The sequence below is a fragment of the Canis lupus genome, chromosome 19 (assembly GCF_048164855.1).
Source record: "Canis lupus baileyi chromosome 19, mCanLup2.hap1, whole genome shotgun sequence".
NCBI lineage: Eukaryota > Metazoa > Chordata > Mammalia > Carnivora > Canidae > Canis > Canis lupus.
The window spans coordinates 48,409,162-48,436,209 of record NC_132856.1 but is presented as its reverse complement, the minus strand read 5'-3'; the positions used below and the strand labels follow the sequence as shown (position 1 = coordinate 48,436,209).

General features: G+C 48.0%; 1 protein-coding gene across 5 annotated transcripts; it reads right to left on the bottom strand.

Annotated features, from left to right (window-relative positions):
- Nucleotides 1-89: 89 nt before the first annotated feature.
- AKAP8L (A-kinase anchoring protein 8 like) lies at nucleotides 90-27,048 on the bottom strand. 5 transcript variants are annotated; one of them, XM_072786933.1, is made up of 15 exons: nucleotides 26,892-27,048; nucleotides 21,507-21,581; nucleotides 16,991-17,023; nucleotides 16,631-16,688; nucleotides 16,448-16,528; nucleotides 14,133-14,586; nucleotides 13,936-14,032; nucleotides 13,783-13,853; nucleotides 13,352-13,415; nucleotides 12,320-12,428; nucleotides 10,733-10,874; nucleotides 10,536-10,641; nucleotides 10,171-10,301; nucleotides 556-651; nucleotides 90-480 (listed from the first exon to the last, which is right to left on the bottom strand). In XM_072786933.1, the coding sequence occupies exons 1-15, from the start codon at nucleotides 26,902-26,904 to the stop codon at nucleotides 163-165; spliced, it is 1,848 nt and encodes a 615-aa protein (XP_072643034.1). In that variant the 5' UTR covers nucleotides 26,905-27,048; the 3' UTR covers nucleotides 90-162. The 5 variants fall into 5 exon arrangements, 4 of the variants coding, with proteins under 4 accessions (XP_072643034.1, XP_072643033.1, XP_072643035.1 ...); XR_012012223.1 differs by adding an exon at nucleotides 6,583-6,614 and having other exon boundaries at nucleotides 448-480; nucleotides 16,448-16,688; XM_072786932.1 differs by having other exon boundaries at nucleotides 16,448-16,688.

The following is a 27,048-nucleotide window of genomic DNA, read 5'->3' as shown; positions in this document are numbered from 1 at the left end:
CCCCACCCTCCCCGGGCCCCGCGCGCAGGCGCACGCCATTCCTTCCTATGCCGATGGTGCCGCATACCAACAAACGAAGGAGAAAGAGATGGGACGGGAAGAGCTTTATTAGGCTCAGCTTCCAGCCTTGGGCACGCGGGTCCTGCCCGCCCGGGGCCCGGGTTACGGTGCGCCCCCGCCACCCTCCTCCTCGTCGTCGTCGGCCTCCACGTCGAGGCCCGGGATACCGCGGATCTGGCGCTGAAGCGCCCCGCCCAGCAGGGGCACGGCCTCCTCCTCCTCCTCCTCGGGGGGCGGTGGCGGTGGCGGAGACGCGGCCCCGGGGGCCGGCTCCGGGGGCACGGGGGGCTGCGCCGGCGCGCCCTCTGCACCCTCCGCGCCCCCTGCCGCTTCGACCAGCGCGCCCTCGTCCAGGGGGCCGCCCTCGGCCTCCTCCTGTTCCTTCTCTTCCTCGGGGCTATCGGTGAACGGGTTCTCACCCTGTGGGGAGGGAAGCGGACACTGAAGAGAGCGAGGGCCCGCGGGAGCCGGAGGCCGGGGGCCGGGGCACCTCACCTTCAGATAGCGCTCCAGCTTCTTGCTGATGATTTTGTTGTTGAGGATGCTGCGGGCCACCATGAGCGAGGACTTCTTGGACTGCTCCATCATGAGCTGCAGGCAAGGCAGGCAGGGCTGGAGAGGCTGCTCTGGGCGCCAGAAAGCCCCCCTCCCACACGCCACTAGATCTGCGGAGCCCTCCCAAACCCCTGGGCTCAGCACAGCCAAGCACTCTAACCACGTGATGTAGGTGTACAAGTGTACCTTGGGTACAAGCGTAGGGCCACTCTACAAGCACGGAGCTAAGACCTGATCTGATCTTTGCTCGAATGCTCCATTCTTCCACATCATACGTACTGTATGCAATTGATTAAAGACATATGTCTTTACAGCTGTACAGCAGAAATCTGATGTGCTTACATAAAAACTACAAACAGTGAACAAATTAGGAAACCTACTAAAAGCCAAAGTTGCAACCTATTATCAAGAAGCCAACTGCCCATACGCAAGGAACTCTTTAGAATCAACAGGGAGGATATGATCTGGAATACAAATGTCAAAGAGTACATTTAAGTGAAATACCTCCTTTTAACTCATAGAATTCCGAGGATGAAGAATTATACCCTAAATGGCAAGGGTGAAAAGAGGGTTCCTACCCTGACGGTGACAAGGTCAACTGTTTACTTTTTGGAAAGCAGTTTGATAAAATGTATCAAAATTAAGTTTGTCTCAAAAATTTGTCTCAGTAATTCTTTACAGGAATAAGAATCTATCCTAAGACTTGGAAACATTCATGCACATAGTTGCAGAAAAACTGGAAAACACCTAAAAGTTCTGTGTAGTTAAATAAATCATACATTCAAAAGAACAACATGCAGTCCTTAAAACAGGGCTCATTTCTGGGACCCCTGGGTGACTCAGTTGGTTAAACATCTGACTTCAGCTCAGGTCATGATCCTGGGATCTTGACCCATGTGGGACTTTGTGCTCGGCAGGGAGTCTCCCTCTATTTCTGCTCCTCCCCACCAATGGTGCATGCACTCTCAAATAAGATTTTATTTTAAAAATAGGGCTTATCTCCCTCTGTGTGCTGAGAAAGGCAGTATGCATAGCATGCCAGAGCCTTTTGTCTGGAAGGATTTACACTGAAATGCTAAGTGGTTTTCCTCAATGGTGGAAGTACAGACAAATCTCACTTTTGTCAGTATGAAGATAATGCATATATAAAGCCACAAGCTGGAAGATGAAGGCTATTTCTGTTGGCATGGGGGAGCCCCACCCCCAGGAACCCTGCTGCCGCATCCCAGCCAACTCTTTATTATCATCCTGTCACTTGCTGTTTCTATTCTGTTTCCCCACCTTCACTTTTTCTTTACTCATTTTCTTTACTATTTGGGGAAAATAGGGATAGTCCTCATACATGCTTAAAATGAAACAAGTTAAAGATGCACAATTAGGATGCTAGGTCAGATCATTTCATCTGCAGCTCATCACTTGCCAACACATGATCCTCCTTCCTGTCAGCACAGAGATGTACATGCAACTCCCAAGGGAAGCCCACTTACAGGGTTTCCAGATTTTTGCTACAAGAACCAAACGCCACCAGAATAAACTTAAATACTTCCATGTTGGTGCTACCCAACAGGTTCCCCAAAGTGATGGTGTCTCAGTACTCTGCAAAAAAGTTGTAGTACGTTGTAGTAGTAAGTCGGGCTTCCTCCACCTGTATTAAAACAATGTACTTATCCTTTTGCTTCCTCAGCAGCATCAGATGTTCCCACTGTTGGGTACTTTTGCAGTTGAAGGAAAGAAAATAATGTATGCATCCTCTTGTGGCATTTCCCTGCCCACCAGCGAATCTCAGAGATCTGATACGCACATGGGGCCACCTGCCCAGCATTTCTAGGAGGTCATCTTCTCCACGACCTCTGGGTTTCCTGGCTTGCTCAGGAAGGCTTTCTGCAACCTCAAGGTAAACAATCTAAATTTTGCTCTTTTATTTTTCACATTTATTATTTCTGGAATTTAAATATATTGCAGGAGATTAAAGGTCCAGCTTTCTTGTTCAGAAATTTGTGAGATAAACTGCTTTCTCCATTAAATTGACATACAGGTCTATAATAATCCCTTCTCCACAAATCTGAAATCCAGAAGGAAAAAGTTTTCCCCTAAAACTCCATTGTGTTTTTGAGCCGTCTTTATTTATACCACTTATATAAGTCATTTGAGGCATTACTGATGGTTCGGCTATAAGTCACCTTCCCAGGTCCCACCTAGGGATGTTAGTGATCATCCTAGGGTTTCAGATAAGGAACCTGTGCTGACTTTGATAATTACTAAGTTCCAAAACATACTGGGAACCTTCATTAGACTCTATTCTGGTTCCACCACTGTATTACTATGCCAGTATCGCTCTTCATTTTTAATTGCAGTGGCTTTGAAAAAATATTTTATCTGCTAAACCAATTCCTTAAACTCAACTATCACTCTTTCTATAATTTTCTGGACTGTTGTTAGACTTTTAGTTCTACAACATAGGGCGGCCCAGGTGGCTCAGCGGTTTAGTGCCACCTTTGACCCAGGGCCTGATCCTAGAGACCTGGGATCGAGTCCCACATCAGGCTTCCTGCATGGATCCTGCTTCTCCCTCTGTCTGTGTCTCTGCCTCTCTCCCTGTGTCTCTCATGAATAAATAAATAAAATCTTTAAAATAATAATTATTCTACAACATAAACTTTAAATCAATTTCTCCAGTCCTCCTCCCCAGAATATGATGGGAACCCCCATGAACTATCCACATTAATATAAGGAGATGTAGTGTTTGTTTTGCTCTGCTATTAAGTCTCTATGAAGCACACCATATATTCCTTTATTCATTGAAGTCTTGTTTCCTATCCTTGGAGTTTAAGATCCATACCTTTCTTCTTAAATCTATAGTCCTAGTTATTTTATATACTTTGTGGTTATTTGTGAGTATATTTTCCCCCATTTTCATTTCTAACTGGGTTATTACCAGAATGGAAGCTATTGCTTTCTGGATATTATCTTGAATTCCACCCTTTATCAAATACTGTTATTAACACCATTTTGTTGGAATCATTCAGCTCTTCTAAGAATATAATTTGCATATAAAGTTTCCTTTCTAGCATTTCATACAAATACTGTTGCTATTTTTTTTTCTTTTTCTTTTTTTTTTTTTTTTAAGATTTTACCTATTTGAGGGAGAGAAAGAGAGTGTGAGTGCACACAAGCCAGAGGCAGAGGAAGAGAGAGAAGCAGATTCCCTGCTGAGCTTGAAGCCCAATGCAGGGCTCTATCCCAGGACCCTGCGATCATGACCTGAGCCAAAGGCAGACACCTAACCGCTGAGCCACCCAGGCATCCCTAAAAGTTTTATTTATAAGTAACCTCTACACCCAACATGGAGTTTGAACTCAACCCCGAGATCAAGAATTAGAAGCTCAATGGAGCCAGCCAAGCACCCCTACTTAGCACTTTTATTCTTTAATAATAGAATGTATGGTTTCTTTGTTTCTTTTTTAAGCTTTTATTTATTTATTCATGAGAGAGAGGGAGAGAGAGGCAGACACAAGCAGAGGGAGAAGCAGGCTCCATGCAAGGAGCCCGATGTGGGACTTGATCCCGGGACTCCGGGTTCATGCCCTGAGCCAAAGGCAGACACTCAACGGTTGAAGCCACCCAGGCGTCCCAAAATGTATGGTTTCATTTTGGCATTATCCTTATCCGATTATTGGAACTAAGGTTAAAAAAAAAAAATCTTCCTTAAAACACAACAGAAGATAGACTTCCAGTATGACAACTTGAGAAGCTACATGGACCTGCCCCCTGGTGAAACTGATAAAGACTATAGAAGAACACAACCCTTTAAAAGTCAAGGGAAAAGGTCCTAAGGACATACAGCAAATGAAGAAACACTGAGCAAGGAAAAGCTACTAAAACTCAGTAAAGATTGTGAGTTGTGGTTAAAATATGACCTGTTGCTTCCCTGCCTTCCCCAGCTCAGTGATGGAAAACCCCATTCCAGATGTTGCAGCAAGAATACAGGGCTCCGACTCTTCCCAGAAGGATGGAAGAGTTCAGCAGTTCTCATCTAGCCCCTAGCTACCTGCTGCTAAAGTTAGGTTCTAGGAAGGTTCAGCTCAGAGGTGGGGGTTCCCTTCTTTTCTCCTGTCCCCAGACTTCTGGAATGGAGACTTTGCTGAGAATACCAGGTTTCATACTGCTCTTCCTCTGGCTTATTCATAAAGCAGAGGTCTCATGCCTTGGGAGAGGCAAACCAAACCAAGATAGGAGGTTATAGCTAACGACCCCTCTCCCGAATATCTCCTAAAGCAGCAGATGCTCAGGAATAAGCATTCTATAGTCCCCAGCCCAGCTCCAGAGCACAGGCTTAGTTTTTACCCAGGCACAAGCCTTAAAAGTGAGTTTCTAAATCTTTCCAGAAGAACTCACTTTATTCGAAAGAATGTAACGAAGTTCAAAACAGAGGGCTCTCTCAAAGCAGTGGAGGGTGTGGGGAAAGCCAATTAAAAGAAGACTAGTAGATTTGATACCAACATAAACTAAACCATCCGCTGCCCTCCTTACCAGAGACCAGTAAAACAGCTAAGAACCTCTAGGGCTCAGAACTCTTAAACAATGACCTCAAAAATAATCCTATAAAAAGAGCCTGGATTTAATTGATTGGATCAGATTAGAGAGCAATTTAATGCCTCAAGGCATTGCTGAAAACAAGACAGCAATCAGCCAACAATTTATGCAGTTTATAATAGTTTAAGTGTAGTCTGGAAAAGAAAAAGAGAACCTTCTCAAAACCACTGTTATCCCAGGCTGGCTGTGCATTTGCCTTGCCCATGGCTTCCTCTTCCAAGGCACCCTAGCAAAGGCTTCACATTGTAGGGATGAAAGAGACTTCAAAAAAATAATTTGACTAAACAAACAAATACAGGAATAAGACTGGGGTGGAAAGAAGGAAAAGGCATGATCATGACACTTTTTCATCAAATACAGAATATCAGTAAAGAGACAAATTATAAAAAACAAAAATAAGTAAGTCTTGGAGCTAGAAAGTACAACTGAAATGAAAAATGCACTAGATGGGGTTGATGGTAGATTTGAACTGGCAGAAGAATTTGAGAATCTATAGATTGGTAGAGATATGATCTGAAAAACAGAACAAAGGAAGAAAAATATTCTCAGATAACCTTGGGACATCACTAGATGACCCGACATATGCATAATGGTAACACCAGAAGAGGAACAAGTTGCAGAAAAAAAATATATGAAGAAAAAATACATACAAACTTGCTAAATCTGATGAATAACTTTAACCTAGAGATCCAACAAGATCAACAAACTCCAAGTAAAATAAATACAAAGAGATCCACAAAAAGACTTATCATAATGCTAAAAGCCAAAGACAAGGGAAAAATCTTGAAAGCATCAAAAGAAAAATTAATCATCACTTAAAAGGGAATCCCAATAAGGCTAAAGGTTGGCTCCTTATGAGAAACAAGGCCAGAAAGCAGCAAAATAACTTATTTACAACATTCGGGGTGCCTGGGTAGCTCAGCTGGTTAAGCATCTGCCTTTAGCTCAGATCATCCTGGGGTCCTGGGATAGAGCTCAGCAGGGAGCATGCTTCTCCCTCGCCCTCTGCTGTTCCCCCTGCTTGTGTTCTCTCTCTTTCAAATAAAAGTCTTTAAAGAAAAAGTGTCACCAAGACTTCTATGCCTAGCAAAGCTATCTTTCAAAAATGAGGTGAAATAAATACATTCCACAATCAAGAATACCTGAGAGAGGGCAGCCCGGGTGGCTCAGCGGTTTAGCACTGCCTTCAGCCCGGGGCCTGATTCTGGAGTCTGGGGAATCGAGTCTCACATCAGGCTCCCTGCACGGAGCCTGCTTCTCCCTCTGCCTCTGCCCCTTCCCCCGCCCCCTCGCTCTCTGTGTCTCTCATGAACAAATAAATAAAATCTTAAAAAAAAAAAAAAAAAGAATACCTGAGAGAGTATGCTTCCATACCTTGTAAGAAATACCAAAGGAAGTTCTTCAGGCTGAAAACAAGTAATGCCAGACAGTAATGTGAATCCACGTGAAAGACAACAAAGGTAATTATATAAGAGACACTATAAATATGCAGTTCTTTGCCAGTCTTCTCAACTGACTGAAAGGAAGTTGTACAGAGCAATACACACACACACACTCTTGTACTGTTTGGCCTATAACATAGAAATATAACATGTTTGCCAATAACAGCACAAAGGTGGGGGGACTATAGCTGTATTGAACTGGTAAGGAAATGAATACAGGTGGTAACTTAAATCCACAGGAAAAACCCAAATGAAGAGAACCAAAAATGAGAAATAAGAAGGCTAAGATAACAGAAGCTAGAAGCTAGGAATATAAAATTGCTCTTTCTTCTGTCAGCTTCCTTAAAAGATGTAAAATTACATAAAGTAGTTATGATCCTGATTATACTATTGCCTTTTTGTTATTGGGATTATAACACATACAGATAAAAATTGTAGCAGCAATAACACAAAAACCTCCTATGTAAAAAGAGGTATATAGGAGTAACTCAATCCCACTGCAATTAAGTTGTTAAATCTGAAGATTCTGAGAAGTTAATATATGTAAGGTAAGGTCTAGAGAAACCACTCAGAAAATAATGCCCAAAAATGTAGTGCGTGTGTGTGCGCACGTACACACATGCACGCGCACACAAAACATTAAGGAAATTAAAATGTTACACTACAAAATTAAAACAGTAAAGAGGGAATAGAACAAGAGATGTAAATTCAACAATCTCAGTAATAACATTAAATGTGAATGGACAAGTGATCCAATCAAAAGAGAGTCAAACTGGATTAAAAAAAAAAAAAAAAAGATGAGCTCAAAAGATCCAAATTAAAAGAGCTAAAACTTATAAAACTCTTATGAGAAACATAAGGATAAATCTTTGTGACCCTGGATTTAACAATGGATTCTCAGTGATGGCACCCCAAGCACAAGCTAACAAACGAAATAAACTGGACTTTATCACAATGAAACTTTTGTACTGTAGACACATCAAGAAGGTGAGAAATCAACCCACAGGTTGGGAGAAAATGTTTGTAAATCATAGATCTGATAAGGGATTTGTGTCTAGAATACACAAAAAACTTGTTTTCAAGATTTTATTTATTTAGGAGAGGGAGAAAGAGAATGCACAAGCATGTGTGCATGGCGGGAGGGGCAGAAAGGGGAAGGGAAAGAGGGAGAAGGAGACAATCTCAAGCAGACTCCCACTGAACATGGAGCCCAACTCAGAGCTTGATCTCACAACTGAGATCATGACCTGAGCTGAAACCAGATCAGGAGTTGGGACACTTAACAGACTGAGCCAGCCAGGTACCCCTAAAACATATAAAAAACTCTTTAACTCAAAAAGACCATACAATTAAAAAACAAATACAGGATCTTAATAGACATTTCTCCAACTCCAAGGACATAGACAAATGGCCAACAAACCCATTAAAAGATGCTCAACATCATGGTCATTAGGGAAATTCAAATAAAAAATAAACAGTGGATACCACTTCATACCCACTAAGAAGGCTAGAATGAGAAAGTCATAAAATCAGTGCTAGAGAGGTGTGGAGAAGTCGGAATCTGCACACTACTGCTGATGGGAATATAAAACAGTGCAGACACTCAGGCAGTTAAGCAGAGTTACTACTGGATCCAGACATTCCACACCTAGACTGGTACCCAAGAGAAATAAAAACATATGCCCACACAAAAACGTGTACACAAACATTCAAATGCTTATAATAGCATAATTCACAATAGCCAAAAGTTGAAAACAATCCAAATGCCTAAACTAATAAACTGCTAGACCAAACGTGGTACATCCAGGCAAGAGCGTAAGATTAGGCCATACAAAGGAATGAAGTTCTGACACATGTTACCTGGATGAACCTTGGAAACATGCTGAGTGGAAGAAGCTGATTATAGAAGAGACCATGTATTATGTGACTCCATTTATGTGAAATGCTCAGAATGAGCAAATATGCAGAGACAAACAACTGGTTAGTGGTTGCCTCAGGTAGGGGAAGCATGGGGCAGAGTTGGGGAGTGATAGCTAAAGGGCATGGGTTTCTCTGAAGTGATAAAAATGTTTTATAATTGATTGTGGTGATGGCTGCACAACTAACATACTAAAAACTACTGCACTGTATGGCTTAAATGGGTGAACTATATGCTATAAATTATATCTCAAACGGTGACCGAAAATAATAATTAGAAGCTTTCCATTCATATCTATAGTCTGGAATCTTTAAAAATACAGTATTTAAGTTGTACTCAAATCTCTGTAAATAATAACTTCCGGTGCTTTCTAACTTGCAAGTATCTTCTGTCTTTTGTCACCTAAGGAATCCCTCTATTAACAGCTATGGCTTTTTCTTTTTTCAAACTTTTTCTAGGATCAATTTTGAATTTATGTTTTACTGGCTATCACTCACTTCACCTGATTTTCCACATTTTGATACCATGCACCATCCATCCTCTGCAGTCTGCTCTATTCCTACCCCGTTTATCAGCTCCCAGTTCCAGAAACTGGTGTTGGCAAGATCCCCACAAGATTTCCCACTGTTGACAATCAGTGCACCAAGATCAGAGATGAATTTGATGGCCATGGACAAAGGTTGAAAAATGCTATTTCAACTACACTCCCCAGACTGCTATAATCTGCACATAAATCCCCTCCACCTCCTTCAGGGTCATGGCAGTCAAGCCTCTCCAGGCCTACACCTGGTCCTGGACCTCTCAGCTCTACTGCCCAGCCCCGTCCACCCCGAGTAGACCTCTAACAGCCACCTTCAGCCTAGTGGGTCACCCCTCAATCAAAACACACCTTCCCTGGCTTCTTTGCTAGGCATTGAGGATACACTGGAAAATGCAACCGGGTTTGTTCATCTTCTTGCCAGACTTGTTCCTTTCCCTGTACCATATCCCTACCCCCTTATCTTAGCAGCTGCTCTGTCCACCTTGGTCCCCAAGCCAGAAGCCTGAGACATCCCAGACTCCTGGTCTCCTGGTCACTTCCTTAAACAGACCCTCTGTCCAGCCTTTCTCATCACTCCCAAAGTGAGGGCCCTCCTGTATCTTGGTACTGCAGCAGTGCCTTGTGCGCTTCCTGCCACTACCCATCTCACTCCACACCAGGTGCCATATCAGCTCTAAACCCCTTAGTGCTCGGCTTAAAAAACTGCCAACAGGACTGAGCCCAGCCCTTCAGCCCAGGCCCCATGAACCCCTCCTCTAGCAACACTCACCCTGTATAATTCTTATTGGGTTTCTGAACCTATTTGGCTAGTGGCTCCTATGCACAACACAGAAGTCCCCGTATCTCACAGCCTTAAGATCCAATTCTAATGCCACCCTCTCCCAGGCAGAGTTCCCATTTCCCTCCCCTTGCCCTGTACCTGCACTGAATACACTGTCAGAAATGTCTATGTCGGCCTGCCCCACCACATCTCCTGCAGTACCTCATGGGCAGAGGTCATAACCCCAGGACCTTCCCAAGTCAATCCACAGGATGGTAGAAGGACACTGGTGGCCACTCACCCTGCGGTTCCGGTTGTGATCCATGGTCTTGAGGTGCTTCTGGATGATCCCAAACTGCATGGGAATGAAGAGGTCACAGGCTGCACAGTGGGCTGCCTCTACCTTCTTCACAAAATGCTCCATGGCAATTTCTGCAGGGGGGAGAAGGAGGGTCACCACGAGTTCCAGGTGCCTGAGACAGACCCAGCAGTTTAGGGAAACCACCAGACCAGCTCCTCACCTCACCCTGCCATTTCCACGTGGGCCTGAGGCTGTTCTCACTGACCCTCCCTGGGGGAACAGAGGGGTGTCGTGACCCCACTCTGAAAATCAGAGGAGGGCAGGCTGAGTCTCTGCCTGCTTGGAGTGGAATGGAACCTACTCACCTTGGGTAAGATCCTGGTCTCTGTAGATCTGCTGGATCAGACCATCAAGGTCCTCCACGGTTTTCCGGAGTTCCTCTGTCTTCTTGGTCTTATTGGCGACATATTCCTGCCGAAGATACCGAGGTTTGTGCAGGCTGCTCTGTGTTCCTAGGGTTCTGAGCAGCTCAGAGCAGCCATGCTGCTGCGCCAAGGCTCACCTGCAGAAAGTCAGCCGTCTGCCTGGGGAGCTTGGTGCCTACATATTTAAAGTGCTCCTTATGGAACTTGCTATCGAGGTGGCTGGTCATCTCCTCCTCATAGAAGGTCCGGTATTTGCAGAGAGAACACACAAACTGGATCCTGCCACAGGAAAGAAATGCGGGGCTGAGGCCTCGATGGTCTCAGGGAGCAGTGCTGCCGCCTCACCCAACCCAGCTGCGAGCCCTGAAACAGGCCTTGCTCACGGGCCTCTGAAGTGCGGTCCCGGCAGGGGGACAGGCTAGGACCAGTGGGGCTGGGAGCAGAGGGACAGAAAGTCTGCAGGCTGCAGTTACTGCAACGTGGGGGACATGGGAGGAACGCTTCCTTCCCAGACAGGAGGCTGAAACCTGAGGCAGCAGCTGCTGCCACAGGCAAGGAGTCGCTGGAAGGCTGCCGGTGGGCCTCTCTACCAAGGCTGGGCACGAGTGTGTGCATTTGGCCCAGCTGGGGACCGAAAGGAAGGATGCCCTGGCGTGAGCCAGGTGGCCCTGAGGTGCAGAGTGGAGTACGCAGTCCCGAGGCAGGGCCCGAAAAGGTGCTGCATCTTCCTTCTGGGTCTGGGGGACCGAAAGGCCCAGCCCATCCTCTGCTCAGAATGCTTGGGGGTGGTGTCGGGAGGGATGGGAGGCAAGCAGGCCTGGGCTCCTGCTGCCTCATCTTCCTCTTCCAAGAAGAGACCAGTCTGAGCTGGAAGGAGGACGCCCGCCTGGCCTGCCAGAGGGCAGCCTGGAGTCACCTGAGCGAGGTGCTCTGTCTGGGCCTGGTGTCCACAGCAGAAGCCCGGGGTCTGGGGCCTGGGCTGGAGCAGGCCGCCGTGGCAAGGGGCGGAGGAGGCCAGCCGCCACCGAGGCCTCGGGGCGGGTCCCTACCTCTGCCGGACGTCCTTATCTGGGCCACGGGGTCAGCTTTGTCTGGAGAGCCCAGGGGCCGGGCGCCGGCGAGGCTGAGGAAGGTCCAGCAAGAGCAAGAGTCTGAGGCGGAGGAGGAGGAGGCAAGCGCCAGTGCGGGAGCCCTGAGGGCAGACAGACCCGACCAAGGGGCGTGAAGGGCTCAGCCGCAGACAGGCCCGGCCTGACAGGGCCGGCGGGCAGGGCAGAGGGCAGGCCCGAGGCTGCCACAGCCCACAGGTGCTGCCATCTCTCCTGGGCGCGGCGGCGGCCTCTTGGCAGCTAGCTGGGGTGGCACAGGCGCCTTGGACCTTGAGTCTCTGTTGAGTTGGCCCCCTCCCGCAGGGGCATCAGGCCCCCAGTGCACCTCGGGGCTCGTGCGCCGAGTGACCTAGCGCTGGAGCTTCTGGGCAACGGTGCCGAGCAGTCGGGTCTCAGGTCAAAGACGCTAGCGGTCGCCAGGCGGCCGCAGTGGGGCGGGGAAGAGTCAGGCCTTGGGAGCTGGGCCTGGCGGGAAGCAGGGTCCATGCACGGCCGAGCAGGTGGCAGCTCCCGAGGGAGGCCAGAGGGCGGCGAGGCGGCAGAGCTATGGCCCTGCTCTCCAGGCGGCAGCCCCAGAGCGAGGCAGAGGCAAAGGAGTGGAGGGAAGCTGGTTACCTTTCTACCATGCGGTCTCTCTGCCGCTTTTTCTGCTTGTCCTGGCTCTTCTTGCCTGCCTGCAACTTGCGCTTGATCTGGCCACTATCATCCTGGATGCTCAGGGCCCCTGTGAAAACAGAGGAGGAGCACAGTCACTGGCTTGGTTCCACCAGGTCGGGGCAGGCCCTGGGGCCTCTGGCTGGATCACCCGCCTTCTACTCCAGACAGTCCATTCTGAAAGCAGCCGTCTGAACAAGGACTCTGGCCATGAGCAGGGCTGGGCACCCTGGCCTGGGCCATTTTGAGCCTAGGTCCTGAAGAGGAGAGGAACAGGCTGACCCCACCGCTCTCCAGAACACCCATACTCTGCTGTGGGCCACAGGGAGGCTGGAAGGTAAACAGAAGCCATCTCGGAGGGGACACTGACACAGGTTCAGAGGGGCCAGGTAGCGGGATGCAGAGAGGCCATGGCTGAGGCCTACGTGCAGCCCGCAGAGGTAAAGAACCCAAAGCTCACAAAGCTTAGCCCACCCCCCACGGCGCACCGCGGCAACAGTGGGCTGAGGCTGGATTCGCTGTTAGGTACCTGCTGGCGCTCATCACTCAGGTAGGGGGACACGGACTCCCAACAGGGGCTGGAGAAGCACTAAGGGAGAGGACACGCAAACCAGAGCCGTAAAAACTGCGAGGGTCCCAGCTTGGACACCAGCCACCGAGGACTTGGAAGTGTGCACTACTGAAGGCCCTGAGGGCAAGGAGGATGCCTGTGCTTCCCACCAACTCTTTTGCTTGCTGCCCCCACCAGAAAGTAAAACCAATGTGCTAGGCAGGGGCCAATGCCACCCATAGCCTGTCTGGGAAGAATGGTGGAGGTAGTGGGGATGGGAAGGAGGCAGAGGAACAGAAGCCCCCTGCCAGCACCTGCCCAGCCCCACAAGGGAGGGCCCATACTGGCTACATTTCTGTCTCAGCCCTGCCCTCAGCTGGGTCCCTCCAACTGGGAGCGCATGGAAGAGCCTCCCCAGCACCCAGGCCACTTAGAAGACTTACCCTTTTCTGCATCCTCTTTGCCGTCTTCTTTGCCTTCTTCTTTTCCCTCTTCGTCTTCTCCTTCCTAGGATACCATTTGAAAAACCCCACATTAAAGTGTTTACAGTTGTTTATAATGGCTCTGAATGATAAGGCCCTGCTAAGTGCCAGGCACTGGGCCAAGAGCCTTCCCCCCTCAACAGCAGCCCTCACATAGGGGGTTCATTCTACCATTTTCCGGGAAAGAAACCTGGCTTCCAGCTGGGTGGCCTGCTTGCAGCCTGTACTGTTTCCACCAGACCTCCACCTCCCTGTGCTGGGTACATGTGCATGACCAGGATGGCCCATGGCTCCTGGGGAGCACCCTGCTCTGTGGCACAGGGGCTCAGCCAGCCTACCCTCCTCCCCAGGCCCCGCCCACTGGCAACACATGGAGGAGCCCAGCCACTTACTGCTCTGGAGCCCTTCTCCACAGCCTCAGTGCCTTCAGTGCCCTCTGCAGCTTCCCCCTCGGTGCCCTCATCTGGAAAAGAAGAGGAGACAAGCTCAGCCTGGGAGCCCCATGGGGTAGGGGGAGGGAAGCAGCAGCCTACTGCCCAGCTCACCATTGTCTGAATCACTATTATCTGAGCAGTCCGTCCGGGTGGCTTTACTGTCTGGTTCATCAGGACTGCCGCACTGCTTTCTCTTCTTCTTCTTGGTCTGGGGTTGGAAAGAGGGAGCTGGGTCAGGGCAGGTGGCCCCATGCCCCTTGCTCCACCCAGTCAGGGGCAAGGAGGGATGAGAGGTCTCCTCCACTCACCCGGAAGTCGGCTGTGGTCCAGGTCTTCCAGGTCCGCCTCATCTGCTTCATGCCATTGCCAAACCCGAAGCCAAAGCGGGAGCCACCTGGGAAGGTGCCCCCGCCTCGCATGCCCTGGAACATGCTGTACTCAGGGATGATGTTCTGAGAGAAGAGGGAGGGCAGCCGGGAGGCACCAGGCATGCACTGGCCCCGGGCCCCCATGGGGTCTTCCCACATGCGCCCATAGCCCGAGGCCATCGGCCGGCCACTCCTGGAGTCCCGGGCCCAGCCCTGAGCCCGTGGGCCAAAGGTGTCGCCGCCACGCATGCGGAACTGGTCACGGTAGGCATCGTACTGGCCCTCGTAGGCCATTTCCATCTCGGGGTCAAGTTCGCCATAGTCGTAGCCTGACCGGTATAGGTCGCGCTCGCTCAGAATGGCCCTCGAGTCACAGGCCTCATAGGAATCATATCTGCAGAAGCAGGTGGCAACCATCAGGGACGCCCTCAGGTCCCACTACCCTTGGGTGGAGCCTACTGTTCCTGTCTATCCCCAAAGCTCCCAGTTCTGGGGACAGGAAGTCCTACTCCAGCACCTACACCACCCTGTCAGAGACGCTCAATGTTCAGGAATGCCAATAAAAAGGCCTCTCAGGAGCCTCTGCACCAGCTAGGGGACTCAAAGAAAAGCTGACAATAGGGTGGAAAAGGTCTCAGAGTGCATCAGCCTCAGCCCTTCGGAAGTATGTACATATCTATGGTAGCCAAAATGCGCAAGGCTATTCTTCAGGGGCAGAGCCAAGCACTCCAGCTGTCCTGTGGCATATGGGCAGTCAAGCATACAAATGCCTGTCCAACTGGGATAATGATGCCCACAAGAAACCCTGTGCTGGTTTCATCTCTTTTGGCTGAGGGAACTTCGAATCTCCCAAAGGCCTTCACCACCCAACAGGCGAAGGGAAACAAACTGCAGAGTGCTTCCCAGGAAAGTCACTGAGTTTGCCCAGGGACTAGAGAAAAAGCTCTATCACATTGAACCCTCCATAGCAACTGGGAAGGCAGGCCAAACTTCCCTCCCAGGAGAAAGAGAGCACTGCAGAAAGCTCTTCTAACCGTGGACGCAGCCCACATACCCCTAGTCCCTAAACCCACACATCTTACAGGCACAGGGGCCCCTCCTGGCAAAGCCGGGCAGCCAAGAAGTGCCAGCAGCTGTGGGAGAAGTAGCTAGCACTACCTAGTTGTCACTCCCTCCCTCACCCCTGCTCCCCAGTTCTAGGCTATGGCAAGAAGGTACACAGGCAACTGGCACCAGCAGCGACACGGTCCACACAGCCACTGAGCCAAAAGCCAAGAAGCCAAGCCCCTCCTGCCTTAAGTAGCCTCAGCTTTGAGTGCAGTGGCTGCCAAGCATGGGGTATGTCTGGGGATCCCCACCTTTTTACTTGCTACAGTGTCAATGCATACATGTTCCTTTGGCAGCCTCTGCCCCCCAGTGGCCCTAGGACCTCATCTGAACCCAGCAGTGCCTGGCTTGACTCATCCTTACTCTCTGCTCTCTTTTCATCTGTCAGCTAGAGCCATTAGACTGCTCCACACCACCATGTGCTATCCTCACTGAAACCTCTCGCTAGGGCACAAGGACTTCTGAGCCAGTACCAGTTTAGACAGTGACAACAAATGCCCACAGCATGATGCTGTGGAATAAGGCAGATCTAGGTGGCAGGCCCAGCTCCACCAGCTATTCCTGGGTGCCTTCAGGCAAGAGTGTGACCTCTTGTGCTTCAAGAATGAGGACAAGAGTTCCTCACAAAGGTGCTTTTGAGGCTCAACAGGCACACATTCGTCAAGCTCAGAAGAGTGGCCTGGAAGTGTCCAAATTTTCTCTCTTATGTGGGGATAGCCCAGCTTGCTGTGGTCAGCCCTAAAGGCTCATCATCCTGTTTCATGCCCAGGCCAATCTGTCCTGTCCCAACACTGTGTGGGATACAAAGTCTCATGGGAATTCCAAATGGCTGTCTCCAGAGAGAGGGGCCACTTAACCGTCTGGTCCTGAGAAGAGCCATTCAGAGGACATAGTGAAGCCGGCCCAGTTGGAACTTGTTCTTCCCCCTATAAGCTGGGGGGAGACTGGACACCAGGCAATTGCAAAGGGCAGGGAGGGGGCCCAGGCCAGAGAAGGGAAGCATAGCAGACCCTGAGCAGTCTTTAGGAGCCCCCAGCAGCAAAGCAAGGGGAGAGGCAGCAGACACAGGAGGCAGGTCAGAGAGGGAGGTGCCAGCAGGCAGCAAGCGTGCCAGCAAAGCCTCAGCCCCTGGGCAGACACCCACTCACCTTTCTCCACCTGAGCCGTACATGCCTCCTTGTATCATGTCTGTCTCCAAGTGTGGCACCATATCTAAGCGCTGGTTAATTCTGGACAAAACGGAATCGGCACTGGCGCTACTCGCAGCACTAGGGTTTGCATTTGTGTCAGAGCTAGGCATTTCCCAAGAGTTTGAAGTGGCCATACCATACCCATAGTTGGTGGTGTTATCCTGGCCATAGCCATAGCCATAACCATAGTTCTCGTAGCCTGCAAGGAGAAACACAGAGACAGACGGACAGAGATGGCAGGGACAGGTAGAGGAGAGGCAGAGGTAGAGAGACAAACAGAGAAACAAGAACATCTGCTGTCACAGAGACAAGCTGGGGACCCTAGCCACCTGAGGCTGAGTGGGGTCCTAACCACAGGACCTCCTGTCAAAGAGTAGCTGGCCCCAGAGTAACCGGGGCCCCCAAAGGCACCTCCCAATGCTCTGGGCAAGCCAAGCAGTGGCAGAAACACACAACCAGTCCAATCCCAAGGGAGAGAACAATAATCATGGGAATACTTGCCTCTGTTAGTCCCAGAGTTCCAAGTTCCATATCCTATAAAAAGTAAAAACTCAATTACACCTACAATTGATTATAATACAAAAGCTTAATTCAAGTACAAATGAAGGCTATGATTCCCAGTATCTGACTGGTGACAGAAGAGCGAACCTCCCCTGAGAAGCCTTGAGCTTAAGAGCACTCCATAGATGACCCAGGCCCTGCCCTGCCCTGGTGCTCGAACTTCTGTGGCTCTGACCATCTGCTACTAAAGGGGCCTTCCCTTGCCAACACTGCCAGCTGAGGAATTTGGCTCTCCTACTCCTCTCCTGAGGAGCCAGAATTAGATTACCCCCACTTCCCGCTAACCACCAATCAGAGGAAGAGGAGAATGGGTTCTGGTGCCTCACACAGACTGCGTACAAAAAGTACAGCACAGGGCTCACATCTACTCTGAAAACCATGTCACTCATATCACCCAAAAAAAGCCATCACAGAGAAACTGACCATCCTAGTTCCCTAAGTATATGCCTTAACAAGCAAGGCTACCAAACCCTTGGATCTCATGTGTGTGCTATGCTGAAACACACCCACAGAGGTAAGGACAATTCCCATCTTGAGAAAACAATCTGGAACATAGATTAAATATGCTCTGGATTTTATCACAGCACATAAGAAAAAAATTCATTCCTTCAGGAACACAAAGCCATTAAGAACTGACGAACTGCAAAGCCAAGTGGGCATTTCAACTCAAGCAAACATGGTTCCTCCAGGGAAGTCCACCAGAACTCTCCCAGTTCCAATCTCCAGTGAGATTCCAGAGTTGTCTTTTATTCTGTATTGTCTCTACCCCGCAGACACACAGGACCTGCTCATCCCAGGGCAGAGATCAAAGCTCAGTGAGAAGGCGGCATGATGAACGGCAGAGTCCAGCCACAGAAGAGCAGGAGTGTATAAATTTGAAAAGATGGACAATAGGGCCAGGCCGAGGTCCTACACTTGGTTCCTCCTTGATCCAGCACATGAACAGAATGAGGAGGTGGAAACTTCAATGACCATTACATTTCATGCACCAGAGAGCTCACAGAGCAAAACTCCTCTTGGTTGGGAAATCAAAGCAGAGGCTTCCCATTGGTTCATTTATTCAGCAATTGTCATCCTGAGCACACAAGAGCAGAGGCTGGTGGTACTGGGCAATGCTCAAGCCTGGAGCACCGTCTATTAGAGATGCTTCTAACTAGAAAGTGGCAAGGGACAGCCAGCAGCAGCAGCCACGTAAGGGAGGAGAGGCAAAGGAGTTCTGACAGGTGAGAAGAGAGGCTGGCAGAGACCAGGGAATACTACACACACAGCCCTGGCAGCTAACAAGAGTCTGGTCACATGGATGTCTGCACCAGGACAGTGGGCACTAGCTATTCAAAAGGAAACAGGAGGGATCCCTGGATGGCGCAGCGGTTTAGCGCCTGCCTGTGGCCCAGGGCGCGATCCTGGAGACCCAGGATCGAATCCCACGTCGGGCTCCTGGTGCATGGAGCCTGCTTCTCCCTCTGCCTGTGTCTCTGCCTCTCTCTCTCTCTCTCTCTCTGTGTGTGTGTGACTATCATAAATAAATTAAAAAAAAAATTAAAAATAAATAAATAAATAAATAAAGATTTAAAAACAAAACCAAACAAAACAAAAGGAAACAGGACAGGGAAGCAAAGGCAGAGCTGCTGGGGCTGTGCTCATGAGGCCTATATACGGTCCTCCAGGGCTTTAGCTGCCAAAAATCTGCCAGAACAGAGCAAGGAGGCACAAAGAAAGAAGCAGGAATGGGTGCTAAACTCTATAAACACAAGGACAGGCAAGTGGACAGGTAGGTGATGGTCTTGAAACAGGACTTGGAAAGCACTCTCCATATGCTGGCTGCTATGTCCAGAAGAACCCAGACTCCTGGAAGAGTTTCCCAGCCAGGTCCCTTCAAGGGGAAATTTTTGTCTACACTATGAGGCCTGGGGAGTCCCAAGATGGGCCCCTTCCAACAGAACAACAGAGCTCACTTTCACCTTCAGAGGGGGATGAGACTAGTGTTGACATAGGGAATTTTAGGGACATATTTTTTTTCTAATAAGAGAAAGACAACAGAAGAAGAGAAAAGTAGATGGTCACAGCAAACAAAAGGTATAGAACAAAAATATAAAACAATGTAAACATCCAACTTCAAGGAAATTATAATCTACCTTCTCAGTGACATACTTCATAAAGGCATCAAAAAAGAATCCATTAAGCCTCTGTAGAACAAGGAAATGCTTCTAGCCGTAGGCAAATAAATCAGGATACACAATTCTATCTACCTTTAAATTATTCAACTACTTAAACCAGGAATGCTGACAAAAGTATTAAAATGGTGGGATCACAGTTGACTGTTTCCCAAAATGTTATTTAAATGTTGTTATATTGGGGGAAAAAAAGTTGTTATATTGCTCTTATAATTTAAGCCAGAAGGAAATATAAAAAATATAAAATTGTCTTTACTCTTTCAGATTACCACCTACATAAAAAACAACAACAACAACAACAAAAAAACCACAACTCTACGAGTTACAAGAATAATCAAGCTTAGCAAGGTTTATTAGTAGGCCGATATATATATAAAAGTCAACCCAGGGGATGCCTGGGTGGTTCAGCGGTTGAGCCCATCTGCCTTTGGCTCAGGGCGTGATCCTGGAGTACCAGGATCAAGTCCCACATCGGGCTCCCTGCATGGAGCTTGCTTCTCCCTCTATGTCTCTGCCTCTCTCTCTCTCTGGGTCTCTCATGAATAAATAAAATCTTTTTTAAAAAATCAAAAAAATAAAAATAAATTGAATGTCATTGTATTGATGGATCAGAAAACTTAATATCGTTAGTATGTTAATTCTTCCAAACAAATCTATAGATTCAAGGCCAATGGACTCAAAATCTCAGCAGGAATTCTTAAAGAAATTGACAAACTGATTCTAAAAATTTATATGCCAAAAAAAGGGGAACTAAAATATCCAAGTCAATTCTGGAAAAAGAATAAAGCTGGAGAACTTCAATTAACTGACTTCATGACTCATTATGTAGTAATCAAGATGGGCTGGTACTGGAGGACATTCAGATACACAGGTGACCAGAATTAGAGTCCAAAAACAGACCGCCCCACATACAGTTCAAACTGATTTTCAACCAAGTTGAAAAAAGAACATTGACCTATACTGCACACTCTATAGAGATACTAACTCAAAATGAATCACAGAACAGATGTAAAACATAAAACTAGGAGGCACCTGAAAGAAAACTAAGACAATCTTGGTGACCTGGAGTCAGGCAAAAATTTCTTAGATGTGACCCCCAAATCACCATATACTAAAAAGAAAAAAAAGATTGATAAATAAGACGTCTTCAAAATGAAGAACTTGTGTTCTTTGAAAGATACTACTGATGAGAATAGACAAGCTACAGGCTGTGAGAAAAGATTTGCAAATGGCACATCTGCTAAAATGCTCCTACCCAGACTATGTAAACCAGAGGGAAAAGAATACAAAAAAGCTGTGTAACCTGGGACTACAGTTTGGTTAGAAGGGATGAGGCAGACAGGGCGGGATAGGGAAGCCATACACACCAAGTTTCTACTTGTTTAGGAAGTATCGGATACCTCCTTACTCAATTTCAGAACATTTTAAGTCTCCTTCTCCCCCTGGGACTAGTTGTAAATACTTCAGGAAGCTTACAACCATTTATTCAGCGACTCCTGAGATAATGCCATGGTGTAGGCCCAGTCTCTCCCCAGACCCTAGTAGTACAACAAATTCTCCATCTGAGCAAGCAAAGTATTATCCTTATTAATTCCAAAGAGGGCTCTTCATGAGGTCACAGACCACACGGTCACAGATCACAGAAAGACTAGCATTTATTGGCAGGCGGTTAGAGGTTGCCAGAACATACCAAGAGAACATCTATGGATTCTGTCGAGTGGCTACTTCTGAGTTAAAGATTTAATGCATCTGACCGTGACTGAAAAATCAATTGGACATTTCCCCTCTATCCTGTGTGAGAAGCCCACTGGCTTGAGATGGTCTGACTGATGGTCTCTAAAAACCCTGCTAGACCCAGGGAGGTAGCCTCTCTTACTTACAGGTCCCACACAGTAGAAGCTAAATTGATGGCTTGGTTTCTGCTCAGACCAATCCTCTGGACTTTGATTGGCCACTCTCCTTCCCAGGCCCTCAAGGGGATTTTCTGAGGCCAGACCTTTGTCACAGACCATATGCACTTCCAATAAGATGTTCCAGGATCAAAGGAATCAATCATTTACAGTTCCAAGAACTCCAGCTTGCTCAGTAAGCAGACATCTTTCTCATTACTGCCTCCAAGGGAAGTACTAGCCATTCCACTGGTCCACCACACCGCTGTCTTTAAGATTGCATTTGGACCAGCAGACAGTGAGAGCAGAGTCAAAGGCAACTAAAATACCAGCTTGCTCTGCCATTAGAAGGCAGAGTATTCACCCTCTGGTTCCCCGGGGGCCCACACTTACCATAATCACAGGTGGGCTGAGCGCTCGTGTCTGAGTAGGTCGACTGCAAAGTGGTTTCAGATCCCTGGACAAAGCCTAAATATATGCACAGTGTGGTTAATTTCCCAAAACAAGGCACATGGAGATGACCTAAGACTGCCCTTCAGTGTAAACTGGCTGGCAGTCCCTCCCCTCAATGGAAAGCCTCCAAGAACTACAGCTTCTCAACACTTTAATTATACCTCCAGAACATATTAGCCAATTAAAAAACAGGCTATATTTAACTTGCTACATTAGAAGACCTGGATAAAAATGTTCAAACATTTTAAACCAATATTCAGTTTCAATAAATGAGTACCCAAATTATTCAGTTAAATGAGGAAAATACTTATATCAAATGACAGAAAGGCGAGTGGCCTCCAATTCAAACAAGGATGGAGATTGGTTCCGAACAATGTTAAGGCAAATAATACCCCTTCCCTTCCCCCAAATCTGAAACTGAAACTGCTTTGTATTTTTTAGTTTTCTCACAAAAACCATGTACATTACGATTACCTCTCGAAAGCAATTACTTGGGGTGAGCATGTTTTCACCGAATATTATACATAGTATGCATATTATTTCCTATTTTCTCAATTCTCAAAACTATTTCTCAATTTAAAATGAATTGGTACCAAGTAAGGAAAACCTGAACCTCTATCAGAAACTTTTGCTCTTAAATGATGAATCCTGACACTATCTTTATTTTTTTTATAATAAATTTATTTTTTATTGGTGTTCAATTTACCAACATACAGAATAACACCCAGTGCTTATCCCGTCAAGTACACTATCTTTAAAATTGCATTCACAGGGCAGCCGGGTGGCTCAGCGGTTTAGCACCGCCTTCAGCCCAGGGCGTGATCCTGGAGTCGGGGAATTGAGTCCCTAGTCGGGCTCCCTGTGTGGAGCTTGCTTCTCCCTCTTCCTCTCCCCTCTGTGTCTCTCATGAATAAATAAAAAATCTTAAAAAAAAAATAAAATTACATTTACAAATATTTTAAATGATTTACCCCTAGCACTGAAACTACATACCGTAAGAGGCAATTATTTGCTTATTCTCATCAGATTCAATTCATGACCTAAAAATTAAAGCCAGTGCCTTTAATGCTTTTTTTCAACAAAAGTATACACCAAATGCTTCCCCTGGGGTAGGCATTCACATGTTGACAGTCTCTCTAGCTCCTCTCTTAGGACCACAGCAACAAAGATGACCATAACAGCAGCCAACACTGAACAAGTGTTTCCCCTGCAGGGTGCTAAGAGCTTTATCTGCATTATTTTACTTCATCCTCAACACAGCCAACAAAGGGGACAGGGCCAAGATCCCTTACCCTGTAATTCCCAAGTCCAAAAAGTCTGAAAACCAAGTGTTCTCCTCATATGTGGTGCCAACACTCAATGTGGGGCAAAAGTGACCTGTGAGGACAATTAGGATTTTTCTTTACCCAACATGGTATAGAAATAATACATTTAATTACAGGGTGCTGCCCTTGACCCCAGTGGGGGTGTTGTGGAATGCCCTCTCAAGCTAGAATTCCAAAATATACCCAGCTCCAAGGGTTTCAAGTAAAGAACAGCAGAGCCACACTGTCTTTACTTCTCAGAGGAGGGGTCAGAGACTGAGGCACTGGGGAAGGAGGAAGATAAAAGTACCCACACTAACCTTTTTTACCTTCCCTAATTAAAGAGGGTACATTATAATGGACTCCCTAAGGGACCCAGGACCTTCCCAAGAGGTCCGCATCTGAAATACTGAATGCATGCTTTGGATGATTCACTTTGAGGAGGCCCAACAGTGTAAAAATCTGTACCCTACACCTACCTTCTCCACTGTTTGCTCAACTAGCTTCCGGAAACCTGTTTGTTCAGTAACACAGCCACCAGCAAAATGGCTCCAGCCTTTAGATAACCTGGCTTATACACGTTTGCGGCTGCAGCTGGAACCACCACACCCTGCCAGGAATACTAACTGGAACACAACAGAAGAGCTACAGAGCAAGAGATCTAGGTCTATTGAGAGGGGCCCTCGTTCTTCCCTGAGAAAAAAAGAAAGACAATCCACTAAACCTTCAGAGATCAATGGCAACCTCTGCTCTAGTTCTGTCCTCTCCATGTTAACATTTTGTTCCACAATACTGTCTGTCTCTAGAACAGGAAGTTATGCTTCAATTGTGAATAAATTCTTGTCTGGTTCATGAATCCTTCTCTTTTTGGTTTGATTTACCAGCCTGATCAGCTCTGGGTGAAAAAATGTTTGCCCCTATAAAGCTAAGTCAGACCATGGATTTATGATAATTACACATCATGATCCCTCCTTCCCTCTTGGTCTGTAAAAGACTGTGACATCTTTTCACTCAAAAATACAGAAAACTTCTCCATTTTCTTCTTTTTCTTCTTCTTCTTCTTTTTTTTTTTTTGAAAGGGAATCCTTTGAAGAAATGACTAAAGTGATTAAAAACTAGAGGACAACTGGAATGAGGTTAGGTTGACTCCAACCTCTACCATTTGGTGGTAACCAGCCTCCAAGATGGCTTCTACTCATTCTTGCCTCCTGAAATTGCTGTCCCTTCCCAAACTAACAGAGGTAGCAGTGTAACCAATAAGATTGCAGAAATAACTCAGTAGGACTTTTAAGGCTTCTGCCTTGCTCTCTGTTAGATCATCCACTCTGGGGACAACCAGCCACCATGCTGTAAGGACCTGCAAGCCCACATGGTTAGGAACCCAAAGCTAGCATCAACCTGCCAGCCATGTGAGAGTTAAGAGTCATCTTGGAGATGGATCCTTTAGCCTCGATCAAGCCTTCAGATAACTACAGTCCCAACTGACATCCAAAATGTAACTGCACGAGACATCCCAAGCCAGAACCATTCAGCTAAACTACTTACATATTACCTACACACACACACACACACACACAAAAAACCTGTGAAATCAATGTTCTTATAAAAGGTTTGGTAGCATCTAAGGGCCTGATTTTAGATTTTTCTGTCCTGTTTTTCTATTGCTCCCATCCTTCCCTGTGGTGTCAGAGATGGAGTCCCCTTCCCTGAGTACACATAAAGTGACTGGGTTCAAAAGCTGGACAAATTATCGAAAAAATTACTTATTTTAATCACCTCCCATGCTTAATAATAATGGTAACATTTGCTTCAAGTCCTCCAGAACTCCTTTTTTTTTTTTCCTTTTTTTTCAGAACTCCTTCTTAAAGGCAAATTGTTTGAAATATGACTTAAGGGACGTCTGGTGGCTCAGTTAGTTAAATGTCAGCCTTCAACTCAGGTCATGATCCCAGGGTCCTGAGACAGAGCCCTGCATTGGGCTCCCTGCATTGGGCTCCCTGCTCTGCGGGGAGCTTGCTTCTCCCTCTCCCTCTGCTCCTGCTCCCCTTGCTTGTGCTTTCTTTCTCTGTCAAATAAATAAATAATCTTAAAACAAACAAACCCAACAACATATAAAGCAAACAGTGAAACGTGACTTAAATTTTTTTTTTCTTTAGTGGTCTGCTTCTTAAAAGGGAAAGACAATATAAAGCTGCTGTGGTTTTTAGTTGATTAAGATCAAGGAAAAAGTAATCATTACCTCATTATCATGGCTCCCTCAGGAAACCAAGAATTAAAGCCTACAGGTCTGGAGTTGAAATTCAGACCTGGCCACTAACTCAGTCTCCTTGTCCATAAATATAAATGCTCCATTATTAAGCTACTCTATAGCACCCAACCATTCACCTTGTCCCCCACCCCCCACCCCAGCAGTTCTGCTCCTAAAACCAAAGAACTATCTTCCAGTGCTCAGTAAGACTTGGTGAAAAGGGTTACATCTCAATTCCAGAGATGTCAGCGACTACCCTAGTGACTTTCCTTCTGAACCAGAAAGCTACAGAAAGACCGGGGCAAGGTTGTCCAACTTTGGTACTACTGATATTCTGGGCTGGATAATTTATTTGTGGTGGGGGCTGCCCTGTGCATTAGAGGATGTTTAGCAGTATTTTTGGCCTCTATCCACTGGATGATGGTAGCAACTCCAATCCCAGAGGTGACAAACAGAAGCATCTCCAAACGTTGTCAAATGTACTGGGGGGCGGAGGTGGAGGGAAGAAGAATCAATCACCCTTGGTTGAGAACCACCGGCCTAAGGAATGGCTCCTTGAAAAACTAGGATTCTTGCCAAGCTCCTCACCTGGGGGCCAGAGGAGGGAGGCCTGGCATCACTTCCCTGCTGAGGCCAACATAAAGCAGCCTAAGGAACAGCCCCAAAGGCTCCAGTTCCATCGTCAGACCCCAACATTCCAAGCAGAATGTAGGTAACCCAGCAACCATACCTGCTCAAGCCTAATACTCCCGTCAAACGGGGAGGCCTCGTCTATGGCCCCGGGGCTGAGAAGCTTCCTGTGTTACTGCCAAGGCAGACGCGTGCTTTCAAATTCCCCCACAAGCGTCCAAGCATAGCCCAGGGCCCCCTCTTTGATCTCATCACCCACCTTCCCCTTTGCTCAAATCCCACTGGCCTCGCTAGCTGATCTAACCTGACGGCGGTTTCTGCTCCTGGGCCTGTATGTCGATGGCCTCGCGGGTTAGATATCCTTAACCCCTTCAGCCCATTCAGGTCTCTGATTCAAATGTCACCTTTATATGTTGATCCCACTCACCCCCACCCCACCACTGCCCCCGAGCAAGCCCCTCGGCGTCAGATCGCCGGGGAATACATCCTACGTTCATTGGTTTCCCTGCTAAGGTCCGCCCCTAAGCTGCTAGAGGATTTCCTGCCCATGTCTCCGTGCCTGTTCAGCACCTGACACCATGACTGCGACAGATGGTGAATGAATTAATGGAGAGGCCGGTCATTCCTCGCAAGGCTCACGCTCGGCCCCTCGGATCCCCCGCTCCTCGCCCGGCGCCTCTCCCGGCCTGGGGCAGACAAAGGGGCCGGGAGGTGGGCAGCTACGCATTCCGCAGGGAAACTGCGCGGGGGAGGCTGCGGCAATGGCGACGGCAGCCCAGCCCTGTGACCCGTGTGTCGGGCCGAGGCCTGAACAACGGCGACCTGGGGCGTCTAGGTCCGAGGCCGGGCCAAGCGGGGAGGCGATGGGCGCAGAGAACGCAGGTGCGCAGGCGGGGCCCTCGGACACAGGCGCGAGGGCAGGACCTCGGGCAGCGGCGGGCCGGGACGCGAGGCCAGGAGCACAGAGAACGAGGCGCCAAGGCGTGAGCCGGGGGAACCAGAGGCGACGGGCCCGCGGCGCCATTTTGTGACCGCAGAGAGGGCAGCGTCCAGGCCCCGGGGAGCTGAGGGCGAGCCCGCTGTGGCTCTGGCGCATCCCTGTCCTTCCCCCGCCGAAGCCCAACCCCTACCCTGCGGGCCCACCTGTGTAGCTCATGGTGGCAGCGAACACTGCACCCGAGGACTCAGGCAGCTGTCCGACACGTCCGACGCCGGGGTAGCGGCGACAATCCCCGGGGCCCCTTCTAACACAACCGAGCCCCACCCCCCGCCCCCATTGGCTCGCGTCGGACTCTGGCTT